The 11,118-nt window shown below is 36.2% G+C and overlaps 1 protein-coding gene across 1 annotated transcript; it reads left to right on the plus strand.

Annotated features, from left to right (window-relative positions):
- The first annotated feature begins 7,334 nt into the window (after positions 1–7,334).
- On the plus strand, positions 7,335–8,252 carry LOC119806572 (taste receptor type 2 member 14-like). The gene has a single exon (XM_038318352.1). It carries the CDS (start codon positions 7,335–7,337, stop codon positions 8,250–8,252), a length of 918 nt encoding a protein of 305 aa, XP_038174280.1.
- Positions 8,253–11,118: the final 2,866 nt, after the last annotated feature.

Genomic DNA, 11,118 nt, shown 5'->3' on the forward strand with positions numbered 1-11,118 from the left:
TTAAGAAAGTACTATACATGTAGGATATGTTATCCCATTTAGAGTTGTCATGAATCTCACAGTCACCACCACCCATTACTATAAGCAGGTACCTTGAGCAAGGCTAACAATCATAAACATAAGTATAAAATACAATTTGATAGAACCATCAGATCTCTGTATCTATTTAACAAGATGTGGCTAGTAGCATAGTCACTAAATCATATAGCTTACTTAGTTTGTTTTCCTATACATGGGTCCTGCTCTGTGAAGTGGGATGTTAATCTAATTGGAAAACAATGGTTTGCACACAATAACAATCATGTCACCGTTACACCACTGAACATTTCTTGGCATGCTGAAAGCACTAACAATAACAGGCTGCTTTAATTATCAAACAGGATCATGAATGGTAGTTCTGGAACTACCTGCATAGTATTTTCTGGCATACACAAGAAATAGCCATGGAGCTTCCAGCTTAGATACAGCTCAGTTGTTCAATGTCCTGAAATCAGAGCAGTAGGTAGTTTAACCAACTAGGCCATACCATCTAGTTCTCACATAAGGCCAGTAGCAATTGCAATGACTGCGCTCAGGGAACTTCATAAAAACTAATAAAGAAGTAGCCTACTCTTGCCACATAAATTTTATTTAATCATATATGACAACTCAGAGGGTCTTTTTCAATTCAGACAAAGTACCTTTATTTAAATCATACCATTATCACTTTCTATTTATGGCCATTGGTTGCTAGAGAGTTTAACTTTGTAGGGTACCATCTGCACCTTGCTCAATATAAAATTCCTGAGACTTTTACTGTTGTGCTTCACCTCTGCACCCTAAGCAGACTGATTTCTGATCATTGTTTATTTAAGTGTAATGCTGCTGCTTTCAGGTACTCGTGTGTGTGTGTGTGTGTGTGTGTGTGTGTGTGTTTGTGTGTGTGCCCATGCATGTATGCATGCACATTATGTATGTATACATATACATCATATACGTGTTAGCATTATATGATAAATGCTTTTGATAAAAGGTTAGTAGGGTAAGATCTCTGGAAGTGAACTACTCAATGTCATTAGCAAAGGCAAAACATCTTGGTATTCAGTAGTTAATGTGATACTTGGGAATATGAGGAGAGAGAAAATATTAGAAAGTTACCCTATAACATGAAAAGATGCTAACACTGGAATCAATTATTCTATCTACAGAGCTCATGTTGAGTAGAGAAGACTGATGGGAGACACTATATTGTTATTTTTTCTATTCTACAAGTACTCTCCATCAGCTTTATACCTGTACTTGATCCTTGGGTACTCCTAAGTTTATTTTCCTATAGACAAGAAGCTCATCAGGATTGGATTATATGTTTCAACTGTTTCAGGACCATAGATTTTGCTTTGGATATAGTCTATAATCTCCTTGGTATGATAGGATCTGAGATAGTATATTGACCAATATTGAATCTCTTGGGCATGTCTTGAATGCTTAAAGAACCCTGGGATTTGGTGGAAAATCATCTACTGGAAAAATTTGTACTACCCTATCTCAGTATCCACCCCTTGATTCTCATTGCCATTTGTGTTCCTCAGTGCTTCTAAGAAGCCATGCACACCAAGATTGATATCTACCCGAAGAAAAATACTTTTCAGATTACTAGGGCCCAATAAATCTGCAAATCAGTATTTGGCCTTCTGTAGCACTGCATGCTCCTCACTTTAAACCTTCAGGCAACGTCTCCCCTGATAGATCCTTTCAGGCCCATAAACTTTTCTTCCAAGCCGGGCAGTGGTGGCGCACGCCTTTAATCCCAGCACTCGGGAGGCAGAGGCAGACGGATCTCTGAGTTCGATCCAGCCTGGTCTACAAGAGCTAGCTCCAGGACAGGCTCTAGAAACTACAGGGAAACCCTGTCTCGAAAAACCAAAAAAAAAAAAAAAACAAAAAACTTTTCTTCCTCCAGAACACCCAGTAAAACCCTATTTTTTCTGCCCATAAAGTAAAGGATGCTTGAAGGACTTGCACCTTGTAAAATTGTGTCCCATCATGGGGCTCAGTAAAGTTTCAGAAGCCCCTTATTTGGTCATGTGAATTAGCTAACTAACACTGCTTCCCTCATACAAAGTTCCTTAAATTTACTGAAGTTTATTAAATACAGGTCTAATTTTACTTCCTCCCTCATATTCACTCAGTCATGTAAAGTAGCAAGCTGATACAGTGATCTCATCATCTGCTTTATCCAATTTACCTGACAAATCAAAGGATGATACACTAGCACTGTCCACATGTCTGCTTTCCATTTTAACTGATCTTTTATAGAGACAGATATATTTCTATGCAGACAGCTGCCACAGAACTGAAAGTCTTATCACCCACAGGAAGGCCAATGCAGCTTCATGACAATCTTGTTTCATATTCATTATTTTACAAGATTACAGTGTATTTTCTGATCCAGCCTTTTTATGCACCATCTTCATATTCTGTTGGTGGACTGCACTCATCAATGATATATAGAAGATATATAAAGTAAAATACCTCAGATTTAGCTTATGTACTTTTCACCTACAGTGAGGTTAGATATCATTTCATGTCACAAGGAGGATAGCAACATTACAATTACCCCCACAGTTTTACACTCATGTGGTTTAGCTTCTGTTGTATATCTTATCATCCAACTCATGAGCAATGTAATTTTCCTACATACTCATTTCCATGTCTCTGAGTGCCTGATGAAGTACCGAATGTAGAATGATTTCTTCTTGAGAGATGTAAACTATATCTGTTATTTCCAGATAATGCACTAATGGGAGATCAAAGGAACAATTTCACTCATCCTGCTTAGCAAATTAATGACTATAACTGAAGTTACTTATAAGAACATGATTTCTGGATTTCTTATAGGAACATGGACAAAATATAGGCACCTTTACCCTAAAAGAAGAATAATTCTCCAGCAATTATTAAATATTTATTGTCAGATGGGACCACTGCCTTAGTTAGGGTTTCTATTGTGAAGAGATGCCATGACCACAGTAACTCTTATAACAAAACACTTAATTGGTGTAGCTTACTACAGTTTTGGAAGTTCAATCTGTTATCAAGGTGATAAGCATGGCAGTATGAAGGGCAGACATGGTGCTGACTTCATCTTGATCAAAAGGCAACAGGAAGTGAACAGAGACTGGTTGGTATCTTAAGCATAAGAAACCTCAAAATCTACACCCACAATGACACACTTCTCCAACAGGACCATACCTGCTCCAACAAAGCCAAACCTCCTAATACTGTCTCTCTCTATGAGCATATTGGGGCAAATTACATGAAAAGGAACATATTCTATTCCCTGGTAGCCATAAGCATTTAGCAGTATCATAAAGCAAAACACATCAGTCTAACTTCAAAAGTCCTCATAGTCTTAGTATTGTTTAAAATTCCAAAGTTCAAAGTTTTTTTTTCTGAGATTCACAGTCTTTTAACTGCAATGCCCTATAAGATCAACATCAGAAAAGCAATCACATATTTCCAAGATATAAAGGCACAGGATATGCATTACCATTCTAAAATGTAGGGAGGCAGCAAAGTGAGGAAATACTTGGAAGAAAGCAAGATTATAAATCAGCTTGGCAAACTCTAAACTCTGCATCTCCATGTCTGAGGTGAAAACAATTCAAATCTCCATTTCTGCTCAGTCTTATTAAATACAGCATACTTCTCTCTCTTGGCTGGTTCCACTCACTGCTAGCAGATTTCTTTGGCAGATATCCCATGGCTCTAGCATCTTTAACATTTTGGGGTCTCCAAGGCAATCCAGGCTTCAACTTCACCACTTCATGCAATAGCCTCTCTACCAGGCATCCGTTCAGAGACACCCCTGATACATACCTGGCCTCAGTGACTCTCAATCTTGGGAGAAAAATTCACAGCTCCTTTCTTTTATCCTTAGCTCAAGAACTATGTGGCTGAAGCTTATAAGTTTTGCTGCTTACTGGGCTTGAAACATTCCCCCTTGTACAATTACATCTTCATCATCTTTCTGTCTTTCACTGCCTAAACTTGACTGTCCTAAAATTGGATCTCTAGACCAGGATGGCCTCAACCTCAGAGATCTGCCAGCCTCTGCCTTTGAACTGTTGGGATTAATGTTTTGTGCCTCCACACCCAGATCTAAGCTTTTCTTTGAATCCTGTTCACAAGCTGGAAATTTAGCTTAGCTGGATCTTGTTCTGAGGTTACTACTCCCTTTATTCCATTTCTTAATGTTTATCTCCTTAAACACAAAACTTAACTCCATTTCTTTTCTCCTCAAAAGTTACATTTTCTTGCTACTTTGCATGATGAATATTCATTAGAATTACCACTAATAACCATATAACAGCATCTGTACTGGGTTGTTTTGAGATTTCCTCTGCCAACAGAATTAATCCAAATCTCCAAACTTTAGCCTCAAGCACACTGTTCAGACAAAGAAAAAAAAGGAATCACTTTCTTCATGAAAATATCACAAGAATGATCTTAGGCAACATATTAAAATTCTCCCCTGAATCCTCTCAAGGTAGTCACCCACAGCTCATCAAATAATTCTCAGTGCCATTGTCTTCCATGATCTGATGCTGGATTTCCCTCTTCATGCTATGAATATGTTTTATTACCATTGGCTATAAAGAAGCTGTTTTGGCCAATGGCTTAGTAGAGTAAAGCTAGGCAGGAAATCCAAACAGAGATATAGAAAGAAAGTAGGTGGAGTCAAGGAGAATCTATGTAACTGTCAGAAGAAAAAGATGCCAGCTGTCAGACAGAAACTTGCCAATAGACCACATCATCATGGTGATTCACACATTAATAAAAATGGTTAATTTAAGATATAAGAGGTAGGTATAATTATGCATAACCTATTAGTCAAAAAGTATTATAATTAATATAGTTTCTGTGTTATTATTCAGGCCTGGGCAGCTGGGAAACAAACGAGCAGCCTCTGCTTACAATGATTCTACTAGTATGGCCCATTAAGAAAGGCTTAACCTAAAGTACCAAAACTCAAATTCTCCCAAAGAAAAACATGAGCAGGCATATCACAATATCCCAATCCTTGGTATCAACTTTTGTCTTAGGGTTTTTATTGTTGTGAAGAAACACCATGGCCATGAAAACTCTTACAAGGAAAACATTTAGTTGGGGTGGCTTGCTTACAGTTTCAGAGGTTCAGTCCATTATCATCATAGTAGGGAGCATGGCAATGCATCAGTAGATGTGTTGCTAGCTACATCTTGATCAGAAGGCATCAAGATATGAAGTGAGACTGGGCAGTATTTTGAGCATAGAAAATTTCAAAGTCCACCCTCATAGTGACATATTTTCTCCAACAAGACCAAACCTACTCTAACAAAACCAAACCTTCTGATAGTGCCACCACGATGAGCTTATGGGACCCAATTAGATTCAAATCACCCAAAGCACCATAAGATACTTATTAGTTTTCTATAATATCATGAGGACTTTTAGTGGATCAATCATGCAATTGTGTTTTAGTGGTTAATCTTAGCAGATTTGAAGAGAGCAACAGCCATATTATTCCTGAAGAGCACATTCCAAAGCAAGTCCCCACTGTTCCTGGCCATTTCCAACCCCCTTTCTCCTACCCCAAAGCTGTGAAGTGAACAAATGTTCTTTCTAAATCCTTAGTGCCATCCTCCACACTATGTTAGGCTGCTGCCTTAACAGAGTCTCATAGTAACAGAGTCTGTTGTCCATGAGCTGAAATCTTTTAAACCATAAGCCAAATAAACCTCCCTATTTTTACTGTTTTCCTTACATATGTGTAACAATGGCAACAGTACACTCCAAGGAATGACTGAAGTAGAGTTTACAAAGCATTGGGGGGCACTTTGTTGTGTACTCTTCAGAAAATTTAAAATAAATATGAGATAAATATTCATGAAGCAAGGTCAAACTTTTGTGTCTGCCAAATCATAGTGGACTGTGTCTCCCTTTCGCATTTGTTCAGTTTTCCTCTTGAAAATCCCTAAAGGGAAATCAAACAAAGTAAAGAATGTTATAATGACTCATGTCTTTTGAGAACACAGACCTTCCTTACATTAGTGTATGTGTACAATTGTTGGCAAAGTATCCCAAAACTAAGTTTTATTCTTACAGTATAAGAAGTTAACTTAAACTACCAAATTGTATAGGGACAACTTGTCATTCTGGATGTCATAGGACACAGCAAACAATGGTTTTACTTGCATATCAGGTTTTGTTTTTGTTCATAAAACCATTCAAAAATCTAAGGATACTATAACTTTCAGTTTTCTTGCTTAAACATTGATTGCATTCCTTAGCTGTTTTGTTGCTATGAAAAGTTCAAGGAGAAACAATTAAATATGTATATTGGCTCATTGTGTAAGAAGGTACAGTTCATGATCTACTGACTCCATTTCTGTGGACCTAAAAGAAAAATAAATTTATGGTAACAAGAATGTGGTGGGTACAAACCACTCACCTTATGAAGCATAAGAAAAGAAATGGAAAATATTGGAGGATAAGATATACAGTCTTCCAATACAACCCACACAGTAGAAATTTCCACCTCTTCCAAAAATAATGTTATCATCTGGGGACTATGCTTTAAAAAACACAAACCTGAAGGTAACATTTCATATTCAAGAACATTGCTTTCCCACAAGTAGCTAAAGCCTCATCACAGTCTCCTACCTGAAAAGCATTTAGTACATCTTCAAGAATCTTCAGTTAAAAATATATCATATATTTGAATGTTTTTATACAATTACTTTACCACTAGAACATTACTAAGATTGATATTAAAGCATAATATGTGTAGAAAAGCAGAATACCTAGAATTATTAAAATCAGGGGTTTTGTCCAAAGTAAAAGTAGGGTTAGTAGTAGTATGTGATTCATTCATTGCTCAGCATTTATAAATAATGCTGTCATATTAGATAGCAGAATTAGTAGGAAGAATTAAAAGTAATTTTGATTTTGTAATGCTGATTCCATAAAATTTAATAACAGGTTACCTTCACAAACAAGGAAAGAAATAAAAAAATTGCAAATGAGCCCATCTCTATTTGCATTCTAGCACATTGGAATTCAATAGTTCTTTCATCCCTTATGAACTGACATGTTACACACACAGTACCTACAGAAGTTCAGTCAAACTGGAAGGAAAATGTAAGATTCTTATGCTAAAACTAAAAGTAAGTCACAAGTAAATCTTCAATTTTATATTTTAGCACAGTGTATGTTCTTTCTTTAATACAGAATATTTCTGAATTTTAGAAAAATCCACTAAGAAATATTCACCATTGGATTTTTGGAAACTGATTTTTGGGGTCACATAAAGAATGGCTACTATTCTACAGAGCATATTGACATTCATTTTCATTGTTGAGTTCTTTGTTGGAAATTTGGGGAATGGATTCATAGCACTGGCTAACTGTGTGGATTCTGTCAAGAGAAAAAAGATTTCTTCGGTGGATCATATCCTCACTGCTCTGGCCATCTCCAGATTCTTTCTACTGTGGGTTACATTTCTAGACTGGTTAATGTGTATAAAATTCTCCCCTTCATTCATGACTAGAAATATATTAAGAATAACTCAGATTTCCTGGAATATAAGCAATCATTTCAACATCTGGCTTGCTACCAGCCTCAGCATCTTTTATTTTCTCAAGATAGCCCTTTTTTCTAACTCTCTTTTCCTATATCTAAAATGGAGAATTAAAAGGGTGGTTTTGATTGTGTTGTTGCTATCACTGGTCCTTCTGTTTTTGAATATTTTTCTAGTAATCAAACATATTGATGCCTGGACTGATGGATACAAAAGAAACACATCCAACAGTTTGAGTTCAAGTTTTGTAGAATTTCCCAGGCTTTTTTTATTGCCAAGTGTAATGTTCACATTGATACCTTTTGGTGTTTCCTTGACAGCTTTCCTCCTCCTAATCATCTCCCTTTGGAAACACATCAAGAAAATGCAGCATTACACCAAAGGATGCAGAGATGTCAGAACATTGGCTCACATCACAGCCTTGCAGACTGTAATAGTCTTCTTTCTATTTTACATCACTTTCTTTCTGTCTCTACTTGTGGAATTCTGCATATTTGATATAGAGAAAGAGCTGACTATTCTGTTTGCAAGGGTTGCTATAACTATTTTTCCTTCCATACACTCATGGGTCTTCATTCTGGGGCACAGTAAGCTGAGACAGGATTTGTTTTCAGTATTGCAGTGGTTGACGTATTTTTGTAAACATATGTAAATCTTAGATCCATAAATCAGTTTACATGTCATTTTGACTATTCTACAGAAGAATAAGTTCACAAGAAATTATTGAATTTCTAAATTTGTGCTTTACATACTTTTTTACTTTCTAAATTTTGTGAAAATTTGCTGAGACAGGGCTATCCAAACGCAAACTTAGAGTGATAGCCAGGTTTCTTATAGTGAACAATTCTGTAAATATTTTGCCATATATCTCATTTTAAGATTTACAAGTCTGCAATATATTTCTGCAGTGAGTTACAGTTACTAAAAATAGTGAAACCCTCAAGCGCAACTTCCTAAACTTCACTTTTTTACTTAATTCTCTTGTCATTTTTCAAGTACGACATCATATCATTTGCATATAATTATTAAAATGTTCATTTTGTTTTTTGTTTCCATTTATTTATTATTATTTTACAGAAGATAGTTTTATAATAAAATTGCTCAAAATTTAAAACATAAAGTAACTGCGATAATTAACATTTCTGTTCATAAATAAAAGTTTTTTCCAGTCTTCCCAGCTAGTATAAGACTGACTTCATCTTTGATACATTTGTTAAATCTATACTCATATCTTTTCTACTAAAATATCTGTTAATGGTTATCAAATATACATTTATATATAATAATTTACTAGGATAATTATGTTTTTCTCTCTCTTTTGATCAAATGTAGTAATAAATGTTGACAGTTATACACAAATGCATTCCTAATGTATGCAGTCTATATTAACCAAATAAGTCACATAAATATTCATATGTTTATATTACCATGAATTTAACACCATCATAGGTAAACTGAAATTCAGAAATTGTATGCAAAAATGACAATATTTACAAGGAAAACAAACCAAACTTAATTGCTTGAGAAATATTTCCCCCTCAAAACCCTAGTCCTAAAAAGAATTGATTCAGATTTTCAAATTGTTTAATGTGTAACTTACTATCCAAAGATGAACTGTGCCCTAAGCAATTATTTATATATTTTTAGTATAAAAGCCAAAATAAATGAATTGGGGAATGTGGTTTAATTGATAGTGCTGTACCTTAGCATGTATGAAGTTTGATCCCCTGAGATTGATTCCTAGATTATTTTAAAGTTATCATTGCTCTGATAAGACACCATGACCAAAGCAATTTGGAGAGGAAATGGTTTGTTTGGCTTACACTTCCATATCACATTTCATCAGTGAAGAAAGTCAGGGCAAGAACTCAATCAGGGAAGAAACCTGGAGGCAGGAGCTTATGCAGTGGCCATGGAAGAGTGCTGTTTACTGTAATGCAAAATTCATAAAGACAAATCCTGTAGACTGCAAGTGCTGTGAGATGAAGCTCTTGTACACTATAAGGATTTGTCACTTGTATTAGTTTAGTAATACTCTGATTAGCCAGTAGCCAGACAGGAAGTATAGGCAGAGCAACTAGCCTAAAAGAGTCAGTCACCAGCTAGATACAGAGAAAACAAGATGAGAATACCTCACGAAGAAATGGTACCAAGCCACATGGCTAAACATAGAAAAGAATTATGGGCTAACTTAAGTTGTAAGAGCTAGTTAATAATAAGCCTGAGCATATAGGTCAAAGAGTTTATAATTAATATAAGCTTCTGTGTGTTTCTTTGGGACCGAATGGCTGTATAACCAGGTGGGACAGGAACTTCCATCCAATTTAAAACTTGTAAAATCATGTAAAAAAATATTTCTTCATTTACATTGAAGAAATAAGGATCCTGCATCACTTAAGTTTATTGCTGAAGGATTCCTTCCTATGAAAGGGAATACACTATCTATTATAACTTATTTTGTGCTGTTGAGGGAATGACAGTATTTCTTGACAAAGAAAATACCACTGAACTCCTTTAGTATTGCATTTTTGATTGACAGTCATCAGAGGAGGTAGACAGATGTGAAAAATTCAGTGTACATAAACTCATCTAAAACCCAGGCACTGAAAAATAAAAAAAAAACTTCAGTCGTAAAATATATAACAACCAAGGAACTTTCCTTGGACACTTCATTCTGTTTAAATTAATCTATTACTGTCATCCTAGTAATGCATAAATTACTTCTGGAAGTTTAAGAGTGAGTTCATGGCTTTGATAAACTACATTTAGTGGCAAGAATGAAATGGTTCCTCATCAGATTTTTTTCTGCATGAATTTCTCTGGATTTTTCTTATGGTACAGAAAAGTTAATATGCTCATAGAAAAGGGTAATTAATTCAAGGTTTTATGAAAGAAAATAAAAATTACTGTCTCGTTACTTTGGCAGCGATTAACTGCATTTATGCATGAGTTCCTAATAGTCTCACCAACGTATGCTCAAGATAGCTAGAACCACCAACTATACTTTCTCTACTGAGAGATAGTAGAGTCTGTTACCTTCCTGCCATGGTATGGAAAGTTAGGAGCTCCCACATATTTATTTGATCTTGTGGCAGTAAATCTGGAAGAGACTAAGAAGGTGAAAAAGCATGATGCTGTGGGAGCACCTTCTGCTCCTTCAGCCAATAGCCACTGAAATAGGAGCCCACTGGGGCGTGGTCTATTTATCTTTAAAAAAGAGCGGCAAGCCTGGGCTCGCTCTCTTGGTTCCGGGTCCTGCTCCAGTGACTAGGCTCCTTTCCTGACGGTTGGTGTTTTATAACTTGTACCCCCCAAAATAAATACCCCTTTAAATCCTAACTGGTGTGGGATTGTTTTGCGCATTATCTGGAGCCCAGTGTTTGGTTTTAGAACCACCCAACACACCCCTATACCCCGGCTCGGCTGCCTGCCTCAGGCTCGGCTGCCTGCTGCCAGCTCCGCTTGGCCAGCTTGGCTTGGCACAAGCCATCCCTCAGCCTTAACCTCCAGGCCTCATG

Source organism: Arvicola amphibius, chromosome 2 (genome assembly GCF_903992535.2).
Source record: "Arvicola amphibius chromosome 2, mArvAmp1.2, whole genome shotgun sequence".
NCBI lineage: Eukaryota > Metazoa > Chordata > Mammalia > Rodentia > Cricetidae > Arvicola > Arvicola amphibius.

Excerpts from the sequence above, each read along its gene's own strand:
- LOC119806572 (XM_038318352.1), top strand. The coding sequence starts at position 7,335 with ATGGCTACTATTCTACAGAGCATATTGACATTCATTTTCATTGTTGAG.